At 35.5% G+C, this 20,640-nt stretch overlaps 1 protein-coding gene across 5 annotated transcripts in view; it reads left to right on the top strand.

Annotated features, from left to right (window-relative positions):
• The window catches only part of CASD1 (CAS1 domain containing 1), a 30,647-nt gene that overhangs the window by 5,777 nt on the left and 4,230 nt on the right, over positions 1-20,640 (top strand). For all 5 annotated transcript variants that reach the window (XR_008434248.1, XM_053960936.1, XM_053960669.1 and 2 more), the window contains exons 2-17: positions 466-562; positions 1,280-1,400; positions 2,928-2,972; positions 5,112-5,174; positions 6,350-6,394; positions 9,105-9,228; positions 10,883-11,097; positions 12,068-12,493; positions 12,899-12,988; positions 13,539-13,658; positions 14,585-14,741; positions 16,266-16,345; positions 17,284-17,385; positions 18,682-18,822; positions 19,386-19,463; positions 20,467-20,559. Coding sequence is in view for 4 of the 5 variants with exons in the window: in XM_053960669.1 (XP_053816644.1) it covers positions 466-562; positions 1,280-1,400; positions 2,928-2,972; positions 5,112-5,174; positions 6,350-6,394; positions 9,105-9,228; positions 10,883-11,097; positions 12,068-12,493; positions 12,899-12,988; positions 13,539-13,658; positions 14,585-14,741; positions 16,266-16,345; positions 17,284-17,385; positions 18,682-18,822; positions 19,386-19,463; positions 20,467-20,559 (1,997 nt within the window). In the remaining variant the exon portion in view is untranslated. The remainder of the gene's footprint in view (positions 1-465; positions 563-1,279; positions 1,401-2,927; positions 2,973-5,111; positions 5,175-6,349; positions 6,395-9,104; positions 9,229-10,882; positions 11,098-12,067; positions 12,494-12,898; positions 12,989-13,538; positions 13,659-14,584; positions 14,742-16,265; positions 16,346-17,283; positions 17,386-18,681; positions 18,823-19,385; positions 19,464-20,466; positions 20,560-20,640) is intronic.

Here is a 20,640-nt window from a genome sequence, read left to right on the forward strand (position 1 = left end):
CCCTATGTCTTAAACAGGGAGATGTAACAGACTGTCTTGCAAACCTTGTGATGAGTTTTGTGTTCTATACAAGATGTTGTACATGGTGATTCTGTGTGTAGATTACTTTATTCAACAGTTGTATTCTTTAATTTCATATTAGTGTATTTGGGTTAGTAGATAGAGTGGATTGGCGTCTCTTAAAGGAAATGCCATTCTAAGTCACAACATCTTTCTGACAGCAGAAGTGGGATCACTAACATTTTGTGGATGGGGTGGGATTTACTCAACAGTATTGTGTAATGAGCAAGAAGGCAACTTGCAGGAACTTGTGCAAGATGTATTTACAAACAGTTAAATTTGTTTAGTGCTGTTGATTATTTCAATTTCTGTTTTTCAGGTATCAAATTATTTTTTATAATAGCAACAGAGCTATGTTTTACATTTCATGTGTCTGAATTCTAATCTTAATATAATATTTCAAAGGTGGTGATACATGTGAGTATCTTCTGTCCAGTGGGAGATTTCTTGGAGAAAAAGTATGGCAACCTCACAGTTGTATGATGCATAAGTATAAAAATAGGTAAGGAAACTCATGTCTTCTGTTCATCTGGAAAGGAGTCATTGTTTGACTGCAGCTGTAGTAGTTGCTGTAGTTGTAGTAATAGTGTCATCTATTGTTCACTTTATATCTGATTCTCTAGGCTTTCAAAAATATGCAACATTTATGAGAAAGAAGTCTTTTCCAAGTACTGTATCTGTATGTCTACAGTGTCTACAGTGTTTACCATAGTTGTATTTCTGTATAAAAATACAAATAAATGTTGTGTTTATATAACAACATTGTTATATATATATAAATGTATATAAATGATGGAGGTACTGGCACAAGTTATGGAGAACCACATGGGGCTGCATGTGTCACTCTCAGATTGCTGACCTTACGTGTCAAATTGCAAGTAGAAATATCCCAAATAAAATTACCTATCACTTTTTTCACTTCCTAGTAAGAGACCTCTTTTTTTTTAGAGTTATGCTGTATATTAACATTTTGAAACAACTGTATTTGTAGCACACATAATAGGAAAACCTGCTTAGTTGTTTCCCTGATACATTAGCAGGAGAGTTCATTTTCAATTCTATGTAAATTGCAATAAACTGTTTATTAATTCAGCATGTTTAAAAAAAATTAATCATGCCTTAGAATAATGTTTAGAATTATCTATATAGCTCTGTAGATTTTGAGAATACTTCTTTCTAAGGTACGTATTTTCTGTAATGTTGCTGTTTTGTTTTACAGTGAAGCAAAAAATTGCCTCATAGACAAACATGTTGTGTTTATAGGAGATTCTAGAATTCGACAGCTGTTCTATTCATTCATAAAACTGATAAATCCTCAAGTCAAAGAAGAGGGAATTAAGGTGAGATAGCTTGTTTTGGTGATTGATTTTTTTGTTTCTTTCTTCCCAATTTACCTCATAAATCTTGTCTGAACTTCAAAAAAGCAAATTATATATTGCTGACCTAGCCAAATGAAAGGAAAAGCACAGAAAGGTCTTTTGAAGAAGAACAAGATTATACCAAAATAATTGTTTGGGTACACATGAGATAATTACGATCTGAGAAGAGAACTGGAAGCTCAAGAGAAAGCTTGCAGCAGCCTGGGAATAAATTAATGAAAGTGACTTGTCTCATAGCAATTTATGCTTTGTGTTTGGTTTCTTGATGAGAAAATTATTACACCTTTGTGTGTTTTTAAATAGTAGTAATTCATGCCTTCTAATTTGTCATTTAAAATGTCAGTTAAATTGCTGATCTTATCTGTTAATAAAAATCCTTGGGGCAATGACAGATTTCCAGGTCTAACTTGAAGCTTAAACTAAAAATATCTTCAAGTCTTATCTTCTTTTTGATCCCTGATGAAGAGCTGTCTGAATTTTATAATGTGAAGTATGTAAACTGCAGCCAGGTGGAAGGAGGAAGAAAGGATTTAGGTGTATCGTTTGTTGAACAGAATGCTGATTTCTTTTTCTATATGATACTTCTTGGCACATGTCTTCATAGATATATGTACATACATGATGGAAAGGACACCTTTCAACAGTACATCAGATTTGTCAATTATTTAGTAATTCTGACACTTAGAAGTGCAAGCTGGCAGCTTGTCCAGCATGCAGCATGCAATCACTTCCACCTGTCAAAACAAGATGTTTGATTGATCTAAGAACTCTGGTTTTCCTAGTCCATTGGTTAGGTCGCTCATGCTGCCCAAAAGTAATGGTGTGATGATAGAGTGCTGTAATGGATTTTGAGTGGAGAGTATTTTTTGTCAAGTGTTATTGAAATCAAGATCTCAGTTTGAAAAAGAGATGTACACTTGTTCTTATGGACATAGTACCAAAATTAATACTGTATTTTATAATTTTGAAGGAGTATTGTGTATGCATATCTGACTCCTTCCTTTCTGGTTTCTTACAATTTTCGCTCAGAAAATTTAATAATGCATTCTGGATTTTATTTCTGCCTGAGATTATTTTCTTTTATTCTTTAATTAAAACTGTGTTGGTTGTTTTGTGTAAAGGAGATGTGCAGATGAAAAGGCTGGAAAAAGGCAGTATAAGAAAAGAAAGAGGAAAAGTCATACATTTTTCTTATGTTGGGAGGCTAAATTTAAGAAAACATTTTATACCTTTGTAACAGAATGAGCAGAAAGCATTTCAGACTTTGTTGGCTAGATTGCTTCCAGGAAAAATAACAGTTTATTTTAGTAGCTTGTTTTATCAAGAAAGCAACATAAATATTTTGCATGAGTATGCTGACAAGTTTATACAAGAAAAATCCTTTCCACTGAAGATAAATATTGCAAGTTAGCATAGGTATGTAAATATTTTGTTTTCATTCTGAAAGTTTTTCTTACTTTGTTTTTATTGTTTTGGGGTTTTTGACAGCATGGAAATATACCATTTGAAGATAAATCTGCTTCAATTAAAGTGGTAAGTTTTTATCTACTGTTAAATTGCAAACCATAACCATGTTATTATTTCATACAATATAATTGAAAATGCTGTCAGAGCTGAAAAGTTAAAAGAAGGTTAAGACAATTGACATTCTTTATAAATATTTCACAGTTGTTTCACAGTGCATCTTAACATACTTAACATGTATTTTAAGAGAATTTGGCATGGAGTACTTGTGTTGTGGCTTAGTTTTGGGCATAAGCTCTGGAACTGTGTATAATTTTTGTCAGATCTTACAATTTGGCCTTTCCAAGCATACCCTTTGCCAAGAAGTTTACTCTTTTCATGCTGTAAAAATATATATCCGAGTCTCTTTGGATTGGTAATTTTTAATTGCCATTGAGTTTTCTATGCTATTCCAACAAATATTCCTTCCACTGTTTTTGCACGGAGAAATAAGCACAATGGTGATTATAATGTGGATATTTTAAAAAAGAAAGTACTTGAGTCTAGTTTTTCTGAAGGACTCTGTTCTCCTCTGCCCTGGCAATGGAGATGCTGTCCTCAACAGTTTTCTTTGCTTCCCATGACAGCTGTCAGCAGTGCTGGCATTGTGCTAGTCATGTATTTGTTTATGCCCTGAAGAAAACTCATTCTCTATTCACCAAAACCAAAGCAGCAGTGTGTTTGCCGAGTTGTCTGAATGTGGGTTTTCAGTACTTGTTTGTGTACTTGGTTAAGATTTAGGGTACAGAATAACATTTTAGGGTGGTAAGCCCATAGCAGTTTAAGCATGTGCTGACCTACTCTGTTGGCCCTCACAGTATGTTCCCGTGTTTGTGCAGTAACTAGCACAGGTAAGCTGTGGAGTGGGTTGTTTCAGGAGTCAATTCAGCCAAAAAGTTACTTTGTAGGATTCCTTTTCAGTCACGTCTGATGTGGTTCATCCTATGGTTATCTGAATGCTGGAAAAGATGGGACAGAACACAAGGAAGGAGGAAGGGACTGATGCAGTGTGATTTACATTGGGCTAGCCTGACAGAGTCATATCTTCAAAACTCCTTAGCCACCAAGATTTGAGATGGCAGGTCTGGGCTTTTGGGAGATGTCTGATAGTTAATATATTCCCAGTCTGCTACTTCCTTGTTTTGATGCAGTGTTGCTCTTTGACATTATTGGCATGGTAGCTGAATTTCCATATTCAGACTGGCCGTGACCCAGTAATCCAAATGTGGAAAATACTTGACCATCAAAAGAGAAGATTACTGGGAACAAGTGGAGAGTTTAATTTTGCCCTTTCTACTCATCACAGTAACTCTTCTGTCCTTCAGCCACTGTAGAGGACGGCATGATTGCTCACAGGTTCCACAGCCAAATAACGAATTGACAGTATTCAAGTGAACTACCAAAATGTAACAATCCAGAGAGGGGAAGACAGAGATTTCCTCTCTGCTGATAGTGTTTCAGCATTCTGTTACAAAGTTTCTTTACAACAGTTTCTGCATGTGTAGTCCCTGCCATTTCCCTTCAACATGTATTTCTATACTATTCAATAGTGCTGTCCTGAGGAGTAACAAAAGCTAGGAAGTAATGGCTTTCCCTGGGAGACATAAAAGCACTAGTCTAGACTGTCCTTCTAGATGAAAGCTGAACACTGCTCCAGCCATCTAAAAGAATTGTTAGGTTTTGATTTTGTTTGAAAATTATGATTTCATGCTATCAATTATTTTAAGCTTTGAAACAAAGAAAATCTGCTAGTAAGGATGTGGAAAACTGAGCAAAAAGCAAGTTCTAATAAATTATAGATGTGACCTTATGTGGATTTTTCTGTGATTGCAGTAGAAACCCAAGGACATCTCATTTGGCAGACATTAAAAAAATACCTTCTTGGTGAAATTCCAATTCCTGAACTACAAATAAAAATTTGTTGTTTATGAGGGAAATTTTTTGTGGATTTGTTGGCTTCTTCTCTTCTTTTTTTTTTTCTTTGCTTTCTTCCATGTTGGAGTAAGATATCAGGCTGTTCATGCTAACTATAAGGAAATCACACTCTGAGCCAAATGTTTTTCCTTTACAGTCGAATTGATGGTAATTAGTTTGTTTTTTTGCATTTTTTGGTTTTAGTCTACTGATTGTCTTTTAAGCTTGCAGAGTAACTCTGCCTTTTACTTACAGGATTTTCTGTGGTACCCAGAAGTTAATGGCTCTATGAGGCAACGTATCAAATCTTGGACTGAGGTTTGTTTTAAGAGATCTATAATTTGACTTTATAGTGGTGAAAAGGGGATGTTTACTGCTGTACATGTTTCTGGGTATCTCCTGGTCTTCCAAGGATGGTATCACTTGGACCTTATAAACGCCTAAGCCTAAGCAAACTAGAAAAACCCTACTTCATAGGAGTAGGTTAATTAATCCGATTAAGAGCTAAAAGAATTTCAGTCTGGTTTGGCATTTTACTTCCTCTGTGGCTGCAATGACTCCACTTTAATGTGAACAAATAGTTTAATCCTTATGGGTCCATTCCAATTTGAGATATACTATGATTCTATGATTTTGTATATATGTTAATTTGAGCGTTTCAGAGTGAAGGGCAAAGGTAATTTGCAAAGTCAAGAATTCTTTGATTTTACTTGTTTTCAGTATCTCCCTCAATTAGCATACTAATTAATTAATGTGTTTCAGTTATGGTGCAGGCTGTCATGTTATTCTGTGCATAACTCTGACAACAAGTCTGACATTTACAGATTGCCAACTAATTTTTTCTTGTTTCTTCCTTTGTTGACTTTTTAATAGCCTGGAGTTATTTAGTAGTAGCTCACAGTGATTATTCTGTTATCCTGTTGATCATTCTTGTACAACACTTTCCATCAGGATAGCTGAAGTTATCATTTGGTTTTCTTTTTCTGTGGTTTCTACAAAAATTGAGAGCTGCTGGTTTTCCTTGCTGTGCTGGGATAAAACTGGTACTGAGGACTATTTGTTTTCTTGTTTGAGTACACTGGCCCTTGTCCTACACAGAGCTGTCACACACCTCTGGGGTGACAATGGGCAGTGCAGTAGCTCTAACGGATGTTTGACAATGCTGAGACTGAAATAAAAAGTTCAATAGTGTGATCTACAGTTTACTTGACCTTAGAAGAAGATGTTTAAATAGTTTTTAAAGAGAGCTTATGCTGCTAAATTGATCACGATTATAGGTGCTTTTTGATACTTCATGCTTTTGTAGATTCTATTATGTGAAAATTCGGGTATCTTGCATATATCAGGTGTATGCTCTCTGCGTGTATCTGCAGTCTACTCTTTTGTAGCCATTAGCTGATGGGCAGGTGAGTCACAGTTAATGAAGATATGAGTCTTAATAATAATTTAAGAATATTTTAAAATTAATTCCTTTTTTTTTGTTTGTTTCTTAGGGTTCTGTGGCAAAACCTCATATAATTGTAGTAGGAGCTGCCACGGTAAGTTATACATATATAGGGGATTTTAGTGAAGAAGGAAGTTCTTGTAGGATAACTTTAATGTTCTCAAGTTGGTTACATGATCAAGTTGTTAAACACAATTTAGAGTAAAATATCTATTCTCAGTGAATTTGCTGTTATAAAAAGTTTTAAAATATCAGGTATGCTTTATTATACCTGTGTAATGTACAGAACTTGCTTTTTGTCAGCAATACTGGTTAATAAGCATTAATTTTCTTTAACCTAGCTAATAAAGCGGATTTAGTTAAAATCAGATTATTAATTTTAAAAGTTAAATCAAGTATTTGCATACTAACTGAAGTGTATTTTTAATACACCTTTTTCAGTCACAAAATTCTACTTTTGAACATGGCCCAATTTGGGATGGTCTCTTTCACCACACATCTCTTTTATATACATATATATGTATATATATGGGTAAAAATCATAATTTTACATGGCTAATTCAACAACTGAAGTGGTTGGAGTTCTGGAATCTTGTTGTACTGGAAGATTCCACCACTGATCTGCATTGCAGCATCACAGAAAACAGGGCTGCCAAGTACCAGAAGAGGTGTCCTAACCCATCAGTTTACCACCAGGCAGGACATTTCTACCTGTGTTGCACTTGGCAAGAGTCAACCAATTCTTTAAAACTTCCAGGGATGGAATTCAGCAGGCCCCCTTAATTGGTCTGCTCTAATAACAAAATCAAATCAAACAAATTATCATCTCATTATTTCCACATTTAATGTCCCTTACTTCCAAATATTTGGGAATTGGAATTTGGAAAGAATTAGCTATTTTATTTTCATAGGAGCTGAAATGTAAAGGGGGGGAAATGTGTTGCGTTTAAAACAAAGTCCTTCAAACACAGTTTGTTTTAGGGACAGTTGAGGCACTTCACCAACTGGAAACTTGTGGCTATGCCCATCTAAGGATGAACTCCCTCAGTTTTAAGAGGAGGTCATGTCTGTATGTAGCGCTCCACACATTTCCTAAGGTGTCAAAAATTCTCCTTTTCCTTTAGGTGAACCCTTAAGTTCCCTTCCTCTGTAGGATCCACATAAATATTTGGGGTTCAGGAATTGTAGTAAGCCTAGAATATAGTTTCTCAGTCTGAGACTGTAGCATTTATTACTAGGATGAGTCATTGTATTCCATATAGAAAATGCCATTATATATGGATAATGTTCTGGCATGCAGAAGGTCAGGTCGCAAAACTACAGTACACTTAGCTAAATAATTCCCTTTACTCGTACGTATTATATTAGCCATAGCTTGTTGCCTTTTGTGGACAGCAGGAGATAGAAATTAACAATATGCAGGGGAGGCTCTGCTGTTTTTAACACTAGTATATTTATATAAAACATTTGATATGATTATCTAGGGTTGAACAAAGATAAACATCCTCTATTTTAAAGGACTTCCAAAAAAAATAAAAGCTTCAAAAATCAGACATATCAGCAACCTCACCATAACTAACACTGGTGTGGTAACCTGCCACTAGATTAAACTGTTATGTGCTCTTGGACTTGCTTGCATTTTGAAATTTACCTATATATCTTTTAACTTAGCTCTTGGGTTGATCATGCTATTTTGGCCTGGACATGTCTGTCTTAAGATGTCAACTACATAACACATTATAAATAGAAGTAAAGTCTTATATGCTGGAGGACCTCCAGCTCTTACAAAAGCCAGTTGCTTGCTTATTTTGGGAAAAGAAGCTTCTCTGAGAATGTCACTACCATGCTCTGCTTCTTAGTTCCTGACTTCATATTGTATGGAACATGCTGCTTTAACTGTGTGTTAAATACTGTTGGTTTTTCAAATTAAGTATTTAGCTACTGGGAGAAACTGCTTGTTTTTTTCCAGTGTGAATTCTCAGAGCAGCTGTATGTTATTTGGTTTCATGAAGTATTAATTTATATTGAATAATATTTTCAGGAATTGCATTAATCAGTGGACTTGTCTTAGGATGAAATTTTTATGTGGCTATTTAGAGATAAATAGAGTTTGCTACATTTAGGCTGATTGTTATGGTTTTGCTTTTTTTAGTTTTTACTAAGTCCATTGAGATACAGTAACACTTCAAAAAAAAGCTGCCTCAATTTTTCATACAGTGTGGGAAATAATTTTCAAAAGTTAGGAGGAATTCTTGAGTGGCTGTAGCATTCTCCCAGGAATTTCCTACAGAAGATTAAACCAGAAATTAAAATGGCTCTTGTTTGGTTTTTTTGGTTTTTTTTTTCCCCCTTTGTGCATATCTGCAAAACAGATGGACATATTGGAACTTGATGCCACCATCATGTTTTGTTTGCATACATCTCTTGCTGTAGTCAGTCTAGAGGGGAATTGATTGAACTGGCTAAAATTTTTCAATAGAGCAAGACTGGCTTTGCTACTTCATTGCTGGGTAAAGCCAGGAAACTTTGCATTAAAATATCTTGTGTCATTTAATTTATGAAAAGTCAAATGTACACATAAGTTGAATGTTAAATACTCTTTATTTGGATGATGTGATTGAATGTAATTGTCTGTCTGGACAGCTGCTTGGTCCAAAAGAATTTTTTTAGCACTTTTGAATAGAAAACTGAAAAAATCTAGCTATATAGAAATAATAAAAAATAGCTACTAATGAAGCAAGGGAATACATTAATTAAGGGTCCTCAGACATACATGTTCTGAATTTATTTCTTTTTTTCTCCAGTGGTCTATCAAGATTCACAATGGCAGCAACGAAGCCCTTGCACAATATAAAATCAATATCACTTCAATTGCACCGCTTTTGGAAAAATTAGCAATAAGTAGTGATGTTTACTGGGTCTTACAAGGTAAAGTAATGAACAGTATGTAACAATTTTTAACCTCACTGTCTGTCGAATCATTATGTTGTAGGATATTGAAAACTTAATCCATACTGTTTACTTGCAGATTGAAAAAGGTGTTGGTTGAGCTTCAGTCTCTCCTTTCTTGCAATCGTAACTAAGCTGATACCTAAATAGCTGCTGCTACTGATAAAGATTTCAAAGCTCTAGCAGGAAAAACTTCTGCCTTATGAACTCTTAATTCTTTGTTAGCTTACTCTCAGACTCAACATGGCAAGTCTGTTCTCCCTGTGCTGTGCTCCATACATACTTTCTGGGAGTCAAGAACGCAGGTGCATGCAACAGCAGTATTCCTGTAGTTTTGTTCAATTGAATTTTGAGATTATACTAATAATAGAAGAGGTTGAACAAGTGCATCCTCTGTGTGTGTCTAGAATGAATCAATACACTCTTGAAAATATGGAGAATTTAAGTCTCTAGAATGAAACTTGTTTCTCTACACTGTGATGAGAAATCATGGCTCACAATGAGTTATTGAGATTTTTATTATATCACCAAGCTTAGATTGTTTTGCTTTTCTTCAATAAAACTAAAATATTTCCCTGAAACTGAACAGTGAGCTCATAGGTAGAATGTTCTCCTGGACATAACAGGACATAACATTTTCGATTGTCATCACCTTAGTTAGAAACATAGGCAGATTTTGAGCCCTGTTAGCAATATACCCAGCTGTACTCTTACTGTCACATCCAAGTTCCTATCAAAGATGGTTCTAGAGGTAAATCTGAATCAAGAAATTAGTCTCCCATTCCTTTCAAAACCACATTTATTTATACCAGAAGCAGTTAGCTGTCAGACTTGTCCCACCATGGTGCTGCTAAGGACCTAGTCCATTTACATAATCTCTGAGTTCTTTAATGGCCGAAGTGGGAGGATAAGCAGTCTGTACAGAGTTGTCAGGACATTGATTATCCAAACATAGGCATGAGGTACCTAAAGTAAATCAATCTGCATCTCACAGAGTGTGTCACAGCAGGAGCTTTTCACAGGAACTTAAAGACCTCTGGTTGACCTTTTGATCTAGAACCCCATATCACTTTCTTTTAAGCTTTACATAGTTTCTGAAGCCTGTAGGCAAATAAGTTGATTTTTTTTTTCTGTAAAACTGAGATTCTGCCATAAGTTAAACTGGAATCAACAGGAGCAAGTGGAATATATTTTTTTTTCCCCACAGGAGAAAAGAAGGTTTGAGAAAGTTGGTGGGTTTTTAAAATGTGTCTATTCTGCTGCCTGTCTTCTGCCCTTTTTCCTTTGGAGTCTTTTCTTGGGCAATTCCATTGCTGAGAGAAAGCATAAGCAGCTCTGCACTTAAGCATTATCTGCTTTTCCTGAATTCAGAGAAGTTAAAGCAAGCACTCATATCTGGCCAGAGCTTTCTAACCTACAACTACATATGCATTAATAGGGAATGGTGATAAGAACATTTTGTGATAAACAGCTCTGGTAACTGTAGCAGTCATTTATTCCTTGCTGTACATTTTTTCTGTACAATTAAACAATTGTGACCTCTTAAATGAAAGTAGCCCATGCAACTTGAGCTAAGGAAACTCATTGATAAGTATAAGATTAATGTGTTCATTCTTTGTCCTTTGAAATTCAGATCCTGTTTATGAAGATATGCTGAGTGAAAGTCGGAAAATGATCACTAATGAGAAAATAGATGCTTATAATGAAGCAGCTGTTCGTATTCTGAACAGCAGCTCCCGAAATTCCAAAGCTAAAGTTAAAGTGTTCAGTGTATCAAAATTGATAGCGCAAGAAACTATTATGAAGTCTGCAGATGGCCTGCATCTCCCTGAATCAAGCAGAGATACAGTAAGTGTTTTTATCGCTGGTCAACATTAAAAGTATTAATTGTAAAACAAAATCTGAAGTGAATGTTCTGAAACTGCAAACAGTATGTATGTAATTCATACATTCAATTAATTCCCTGCATTCATCAGAGAATTTTGTTCAGAAAATTCCAGTGGGTGGGAGTCCAGTCAGTTTTCTAGGGATTTTAAAAAACATAATAGCAAACACATTAGTGCATAACTATTTTAAAATAGCTGTTAATCCACTAGATCTTTTAGATCCTGAGTGCAAATTTCATGCTTTCATGTGTATGAATGAGTCAAGGTTGTAATGACTCGTAAAACAGTGCTAAGAAGTATGTCTTAAATTTCCCCCTATGTGTCCAGAAAATTTGGTTTGGTAGGGAGCATGAAGAAGATAACAAACACACAGTATAGATCTCCCTGGTTGCATGGAGTGCCTCTGACTTTATTTCTTCTCTTTTACTAACCAATATGTATATGTATGCAGTGAGCATACACTTTTCAGCCTGCCCTTTTTGTGAAAGAGCTCTCCCATTATGTCACTTCTGGTTCAATTCCTTTGCAGGTTTAAGTTGCTTTAAAGTACTGGATGAACTAAGTGTCATCTTACCACGTTTCAGTCTCACTGTCGTGTTTTAGAGACTTGCATTACTGTGGCCCTTTAGAAACCAAGTTTGTGAATTGTTTTTCATTTATAAACCTTCTACAGCTGGTAGAGAGAATCCTCCTGTTTTAAGATTAGCCATTTTGCTTACCTCTGGAAGTTCAAGTATTTTTTGTTTGGAAGAAGTGTTTTGACTGGACTGTTGAATGCAACTAGGCATATCGTGGAACTGGAAGATTTTATTTTTGTAATGATAAGGAAGAATTGCATGTCTGATGTCAGTGCATGATGCAGAAGAAAATTTCTTTTGATGAAAATGGTAACTTTTTAGATTAGAAATTTTTTTTTTTTTTTTTTTTTACAGAATGCAATGATTCTTATGAATGTCTACTGCAATAAAATAATGAAGCCCATTGATGGCTCCTGCTGCCAGCCTCAGCCTCCTCTCACTCTGATACAGAAGATAGCTTTCTGTTTCTTTACTTTGTCCATTTTTGGATATTTAATTATCAGCTTAATTCATCGGAATAATTATCGGAAGAACAAAACATGCACTGATTTGGAAAGTGGAGAGGAGAAGAAACCTGCCATCAGCACACCTAACGTTTCTACTTTAGAGATGCTCTTACACTGCTTTTGCAAACTTGGTCTAATCATGACCTATTTTTATCTATGTGACAGAGCAAATCTTTTCATGAAGGAAAATAAATTTTACACACATGCATCTTTCTTCATACCAATCGTCTATATCTTGGTTTTGGGGGTATTTTATACTGAAAATACCAAAGAGGTAATGATCACCTTGACATCCCACTTAAAATGTTGTTTCCCAAGTTGTATGTAAAATAACCAATTTCTAAGTATTTAAGGTTAATTTTTCAAAGTCAGTATAACTCACCCGCAAAAAATGCCACCTCAAGCAGTATAACGTTTGCATAGAGTTAGATGCAAATGCTTTTTGAAGCCATGTGAATGTCTCCACTTTAGTCATTCTCGCTCTTTCAAACTGGAATTGATCAGAGCTCAACTGAAAGAGAATTTAAATCATGTTAAATCTGTGCCCACTAGACAAGACTTTTACAGTTGAGACCCATTTACCCATAAATTGGTTTATTGTATGAATTTTTTCTCCTCATTTTGTAGATGTTCCTTGTTCTTTTTGGAATAGCAACACTCTTGTTTTGTTTTACATTAGACTAAAGTGTTAAATAGAGAACAGACTGATGAATGGAAGGGCTGGATGCAACTTGTTATTTTGATTTATCATATCTCTGGAGCAAGCACTGTAAGTGATTTGAATTTTTTTTTCTTTTGCTTTTAGGGGGTATGTTATTTCAAAAGAAAGATAGTGTAAATGGGCATTAGAACTGAATAGAATGACTAAATAATGCTATTGTTTCTGTAGTTTTAAACATGGCATTAGCAGAGTTAGTTTTTCTCTAACTGTAGATTTGATTGATAAAAACATTATATATGTTCCTTGACCAGTAAAAAAAGTGTTTCCTCTGTGTAGAATATTACAATAATTTATTTTTAATTGGTGGCAACTTGAAACTGTTGAAGGTGAGCTTTCAAAGAGCCCTTCTTAAGTCTCTCATAACTAGTAATGGAATATGGCAAGTGTAGAGCAATAAGTAGAAAAAATTGATTTTAACATCAGGGGTTAGGACACCAAAAGAGCTTAGTAAGAAACAGGGCAATGTATTATAGTGTTTCTTTTCTTAGTTACATCTGATTTACTGCAGTGCAGAAATAGCATAAAAGAGAGGGGGGAAAAGGAAAGCCAAAAATACTTACATGGACATTTATAAAAGGTACTTTATTTTTCTCAACAGTTTTTGCCTGTGTACATGCACATTCGAGTTCTGGTTGCTGCCTATCTGTTTCAAACAGGTTATGGGCACTTCTCATATTTTTGGATAAAAGGGGACTTTGGTGTATACAGACTGTGTCAGGTAAGAATATCTGCCTACTATTTTTAAAAATAAATTTGTCAGATAGCAAAATATTCATAATATATCCATACTCCCTAAATAATGTGACATCAGATCACTTAACCAAGGTCTAAACAATAAAAATGGCTGTTGTGTCTATGTAATCTGAGCTTAATTTGTAGTGTTTATCTAAAACAAACTTAAACTATATAAATGATACTTACAAAGTAAAAAATGCAAGTTTGTACACTCTGAAATTACAATACAAATATTTTCTAATAAATAGCAATGGAGATTCCATTGCGGTAGCAATTTACAGTGTATAGCAATATGTAAGTAATGAGCCAGGTGGGCTTCCAAAGACAGTGTATTGGAGCCTACATTTATTAATAAAGAAAAATAATTTTCACACCATAACAACACTGACAACATACCTGGTTTTGTGGCTTTCCTCCTAGGTTTTGCAGCATATGCTGTAGTACTTTAATTTTTTTCTAATACATATCTTTTATTGCCATTAGGTCTTAAGGTGTCCTGTAACTCAGGTCATTGTGCCTATTAAATGTACATTTACAGCCTGGTGATGGCATTACCCTGGCTTTAACTGAGCTAGCCTAGGTAGCTTTTGGGGGTGAAAAAAGAGATACGTTAACAGCATCCAGCAACTCGACCACTTGGTCCCCAGCCTGGGAAATAGTCAGATAGGGTTAACCTTATTTTTATTGCAATCTCTACCCAAGCAGCTCAGGGTAGGACAGGTCCAGAACCACATAATCAGCCTGCAGTCTTACATTGCCTTGCTGATGTTCCCCGTGCTACTTTATCCATGTTTCAATGTAAAATACATAGATATTTTTGTACTGTGCTAAAATAACATGTCCTCATCTTTCTCAGCTTTGCCTCCCAGTTTATATATGCTCTGTCTTCTCTCCTCTGACAACCCCCAGGTTTTATTTCGTCTCAATTTCTTGGTTGTGGTACTGTGCATAGTGATGGACCGACCTTACCAATTCTATTATTTCGTGCCATTAGTCACTGTCTGGTTTATGATCATTTATGCCACCTTAGCTGTATGGCCTCAAATTGTCCAGAAGAAAGCAAATGGTAAGATTTCTTTTTTTCTTTCTGGTATAAAACATGTATGTTATTACAATGATAACATGCAGAAATGGCATCGTTAGTAGATCTCAGTCTCTTTGTTAGTGAAAATGTGCTAAACAGCTGCTCACAGAAATAGAGTTTGTCATAGGTGAATTAGGTCAGTTGAAAAATATAACAGCTGATGACTAAACTCTGCCTCTGGTTCCAGTCAGATTAGAATACTTGTTAATAGGTTTTGATCATCAGGAATGTGTTTTACAAGAATTGTAATTTTACTGAATGGAAATGAAAACCATAGGTTGCACTGCCTGTGCTTGCTGGGGCTGGGGCAGTGTCTGTTGTGCGCTCGGGGTGCAGTGTGAACAGGAAGTGTTTAGACTTTCTCCTTCTGTGTTGCCAAGGTGTCTGTCCAGCTTGAGCACCAATTCTGCCTTAGCTGATCAAGTAAGAACTTGGGGCTTTTTATCCTAGTGTCTTAGATTAAATGAGCTATCAGAAGTATGTGTTGTGGTACAAATATTTTAAATAAAAATTGAAGTGAAATCCCAGTTTATCTGTTGCAGTTCATTGAAAAACTGTAAAGCATGTGGTAAATGCTTATTATTTAACTTGCCTAAATTAGAACTAAAACCTTAAGAGCCTTAAATCCTCATTCCCTGGTGATGGAGGAATACCACCATTTTATAGCCTGAAGATATGACCATGAAATATACCAAATGCATACCAGGAATAGATGCTGCAAAAATACACTTAAAGTATAGTTTTACAAGCTTTCTTGAAGGCAAAAATCTTCTATTTTTTTTTTTCTACAAAGGCACTTCTCTTCCAGAAACAGAGAAATTACTCTTGTGTACTTTGGAGCAATAGTGTACTGTGAAACTAGAAAATCTTTCAATGATGACTTTCAGTTGTTTATGATCCTGTTTACAGCTGCCGATTTATATGGTCGGAGGGGCAGATGATGTCTATTGCAACGCTGAGGTTTGGGTAGAGCTTAGTATCGGTTGACAGCTTTGAGGAGTAGTTTCTAGTCTTGTTTCAACAAGATACTTGTCCTTAATGACCTGCAGTTGAACTTTGGAGTAAAGCTGGTATCTCAAAGTTTAATAATATTTACTCGTTTCACCTGACAAAAGGCAGACATTTTTATGTATATATTTAATTACATTCACTTAGAATAAGGACTGCCTGTGCAGAGTGTTTGGGAAAGCAGAGGTTTTAAAACAGTGTTTCTGTTTGAACACCTAATTTCTCTTATTTATTTATTTTGTCCTCGACTTAGACATGAGGCTTAGTTTAGTCTTAATAGCATTTTAGTTGATGTGAATGTTTATTTTAATGTCTTAAAGTAAAATTTAAATGTAGATAGTGATAAAATATTGCTGGCAGTATTTGAACATTTATTTATGAACGGATTATTACAAAGCATAGCTACACTAAATAATTGGCAGTTATTACTTAATGTGTCCTGGGGTTTGCTATTGAAACATTAATGACAGTATAATGATTAATTTATTTCTTCCTCAGGGAACTGCCTATGGCACTTTGGCTTACTGCTGAAACTGATTTGCTTACTGATATGTATATATTTTCTGTCATATTCTCAGGTTTGTAAATCCTGGCTATATTTATCCTTAACGACCTAAGGGTATATTATTACCTGTCTCTACTTTTGGATGTGCTCATAACTTGTATATTTGCTCCAGTATCATAAATACAGAAGAAAAAAAAATGAACCTTTTGATTTCTTCTCATATTTGAATTGGTGTGGGTGTTGGAAAAACCCACAACTGTGTCTTTCTCATTGGTTTGTTATGTTTGACATATTTTCAATGTACTACTGTGAACGTAGTAAATACAAGGGCCTATGCTTTTGGGTTTGGGGTGGGGTTTTTTTATGTGCTTAGAGTTTCTGGGTTTTGTCAGCATATGAGGATGCATATGGTGATATGGTGATAATGAAGTTCTGTGTCTCTTAGAGACCTAGTGTTGGCTTTGATACCACATCAAAAGACTGGTTCTCAGGCTAAGTTAGCAACTCCCTGCATGCTGTAAGTGCAGCTGACAAAAGTCAGGACAGAGTTTGTCTCTCCAGGATCTTACAGGGGGGTTGTGTGGTTTTAATCCCTCACTGGTTTTCAGCCTGTTGAACTGTAGTCTTGGTCTGCATATTCCTTATACGGAGTGCATATTCCTTATCACAGCCTGTGGAATGCATATTCCTTATCACAGCCTGTGGAGTGCATATTCCTTATCACAGCCTGTTAGTGGATCTCTCCCTGTGAAGAGCAGTACAAAATGGAAGGTGTGCAAATACTTAAGGGGAGGCAAAACTCAAACTCGCTCTCATGTGAAGAAGTTTTTTTCTTTTCCTTTTTTCCTTTTTATCTTTTGTGGGGGAAAGACTTCTAAGGAATCCTGAGTTTTTCTAGTGCCATGTAGCTAGTGAAATAAGGGTAGAATAATATTAAACATGTTATTGATTTAAATTTAGTAAATACAGTTGACGTAGTGTTAATGCTTTTTCCATATTTATCCTTTACAGGGTGCATTTGAGAAGATATTTTCCTTTTGGCCATTGTCCAAGTGTTTTGAACTGAATGGGAATGTCTATGAATGGTGGTTTAGGTGGAAGCTGGATCGCTATGTATGTAACATCTGCATAAATTTTTACTTGTCTTTTAAATGTGTGTTTTAATTTGTGGGAAGAGGGAGGGTTGTTTTCCTTCCCTCCAGAGAAAACAGGAGTTTACCCCAGTGTTTAATAAAAGACTAAGTTGCACCCACTTCAGTTCTGCAAATGTCTGTCATTATCATCTTTAAAGCCTTGCTTAAAAGATGGAGGTTGATTTATTTGCTTCTGGGTTTAAAAAAAATGAAGGTCCTGGATCTGTCTTTTCTCAAAAATTTTATTGCAAAAATTTAACACCTGTAGCACTTCAGGCTGTTGAAAGACAAAGAAAATTACTGTGGTAGCTTTCTTAATAATACTTTTTGGAAGTTGTATCAATTAAGGATATATTTATTTTAAGGTAACATGAAACATGAAAATCAGGGTCTTGGTGCCCAAACCAGACTACTCTTGTACGTATTTTTAAATTATTTTCCACTGGGAAAGTGCTTTCCTTCCAAGTGTTGACCCTTCAATGTGGGGGAATAGAACAGGGAAACTTTGCACTTTTGTCCTTTCCTTCTTGGTAAAGGGAAGTAGAGTTTCTAAGATGAAAGCCTTTAAGTGCTGAACTTAACCCTTAACAGGATTGGTCCCACCTGTGTCCCCCTGGGGCCTCTGGGAAGCGAAGTCTGGGTGGCAGAGCGTTGTCACACCCGGGGCTGCCTGGCAGCAGCACACCCTGTCTGGCAGCCCATGCTCAGTGCTGGGTTCTGTGAGCACTGTAGGTTGGGTGGTGCTGCTGAAGAGTAGAGCTCAAAATAAATACAGAGGACAAGCACTGTGTGGGCCTGAAATGGCCTCATGTTGCCAGCTGATGAGAACTTGGCATAAGATTGTAAAACTCTCTGTTGAAGAATTGTGTCTGTGAGAGAGGGAAGCACTTGTCCTGCTTCTTGAATGTTTTCACCTGCCAGTTTGGGAGAAAGCCAGAGACTTGTGGTTTTTCCCCAGAGAAAGCCTTTTCAGTGGTGTCATAGATTGCAGAAGGGATAGTAGATACTTGAAAGCTTCTTGAAATTTCATTGTCTTGTCTTTAATGCTCTCTGAAGCATTAGTAAAGTATCTTTATTTGTAGGTTTTGAGTTGAGTTAAAAATGTAGTCTATGACTATCTCGTGTAGAAAGTCTGGTTTTGTTTGCTTCAGTAAATCTGGGAAAGGACCTTTTGAAACATAGCTACTTTATCTGGTAGCATTTCTATTAGGAGTTTATACCTGAAGTACTTGTAAAAGCCATGAAATGTTAATTGCATTCTTTTTGTCTTTTGCAGGTGGTTTTTCATGGAATGCTGTTTGCTTTTATTTATCTGGCATTGCAGAAACATCAGATGATATCAGAAGGAAAAGGAGATCCTCTTTTCTCCAACAGAGTTTCAAATGTTTTATTATTTATTTCAATTGTGTCCTTTTTGGTAAGTATCTATTATAACCTAGTATAATCAGGTTTGTAAATATCTGAAAAATAAGTTTTCTGAAGTTGTTGTTTAGTCAGTAATATCTAACAAACCTTGAAAAATCAAATCTTTATCTGGAGATATTTCAGCTGGGTTTTTCTGTACAGCCCTACCTATCTACTCTATAGAATATTTTCTGTTCTGTCAGATGTAGATGAAAACATCATTACTCTTTCAGTTTATTTCAAAGCTTAAAAGAAAATTGGATTTTTATGAAAATAAAAATAACATCATAAAAATAACATGGTAGATAACACAGCTCTTATTCCCACACTTGATTGCTTTGTCTATTTTTGATGAAAAAAAAATTGTATTAAAAATTATTTACCAGATAAGTATTCATTAGTTGCAAAGAAGAATTTGAGAGAAACACAAAGGTTAAGTCATGTAGTTTTTTTCTCTTAGTGTCCTGCATCTTAGTGAACCAATTAATGCTAAAACAATTCAAAAGATCATACTATTGTTTCATTTTTATATGTACATATAATTGCTACACAGACTAATTTTTTAATGTCTTTTAGACCTACTCTATTTGGGCTAGTAGCTGTAAAAACAAGACAGAGTGCAATGAGCTACATCCTTCTGTTTCTGTGGTGCAGGTAATTATTAGTCCTTTTGAGTACTGTGATAGAATGTAGCCTGTTCTTATTTGAGCTTTTTAAAATTTTGTTTTAAAATATATTTGTGCTTTTGCATGGAATGTCAGATATTGAGCTTCATTCCCATGTCTGAAAGTGAATAAGAGTTAAGCAGTATTAGTCAGTTTTTCATTGCCTTTAAGCACTGAAATTGCACACTGTGATTGTGATTTTGATTTATCTGGATGTCCTTAGTGTAGGTTTCATAGGCACCATTTAGGTCCAAACCCAACTTTTGACTATTTGCATAGCAGTGGAAAAGAAGAAAGCTGTGGAAGAGAAGAAAGGTGTAGAAAAGCAGAAGTATTTGGGAGGTATTAGTGTAGGAAGCAACCTATGGGACCCTGTAGTCACTTCCAGGCAGAGAAGAGGTGGGCCACAGAGCTATGCATGTAGTTTTCTTAAATTTAGATGTTCCTCTTGCCATGTCCCCTGCCCCACTATACCCCAGCTGTCCCATTCTGTGCCCTGTTTCTTTTCTCATTATTTTGTCCAGCTCTCTTGAGAGGCAGCAAGAGTGACTTAGTTTTTAATATTATTTTGTCCATCTTGACACCCTCTCTTTAAAAATTGAGGGTTAACTGAAATTTGTGGCCACCTTTATTTTAGGCTGGCATGGTGTAACATGTTTTGTGACCATGCCTGGGAGGCATGTAGTAACACCTGTCAGCATCAAGGCCATGATTCTACTGGAGATGTAAATGTGACCTTCTATGCTGTAAGCATTTGTGTACAATATTTTTACTTTCAATACCTACTTTGTTAAGTATAAACTACATGGATTTTTGTTTGCTTTTTGTTTGATTTTTTGTTTGCTTTCTTATTAGCTTTTAAAGAAATTTTAATGCATGATGCACTTCACTTAGTGCAGTGAAAATAGATACACCTTTTTTATGTTTGTTTGGCTTATCATCCACAGTCACATTCTTTGTTTTACCTTTTTTTTCCAAAAAAAACCCCAAAGATTTTAGCTTTCATCCTCATCAGGAACATTCCTGGATATGTCCGATCTGTGTATAGTTCATTCTTCGCCTGGTTTGGCAAAATTTCTTTAGAGGTAAGTAGAATGACCGGAAGTACAGTGAATTAAAACTTAGAAATGTAAGGTGGTGTTATTGTCTAGATTGGACTTTAACAT

This window comes from Vidua chalybeata, chromosome 1, assembly GCF_026979565.1.
Source record: "Vidua chalybeata isolate OUT-0048 chromosome 1, bVidCha1 merged haplotype, whole genome shotgun sequence".
Classification (NCBI taxonomy): Eukaryota; Metazoa; Chordata; class Aves; order Passeriformes; family Viduidae; genus Vidua; species Vidua chalybeata.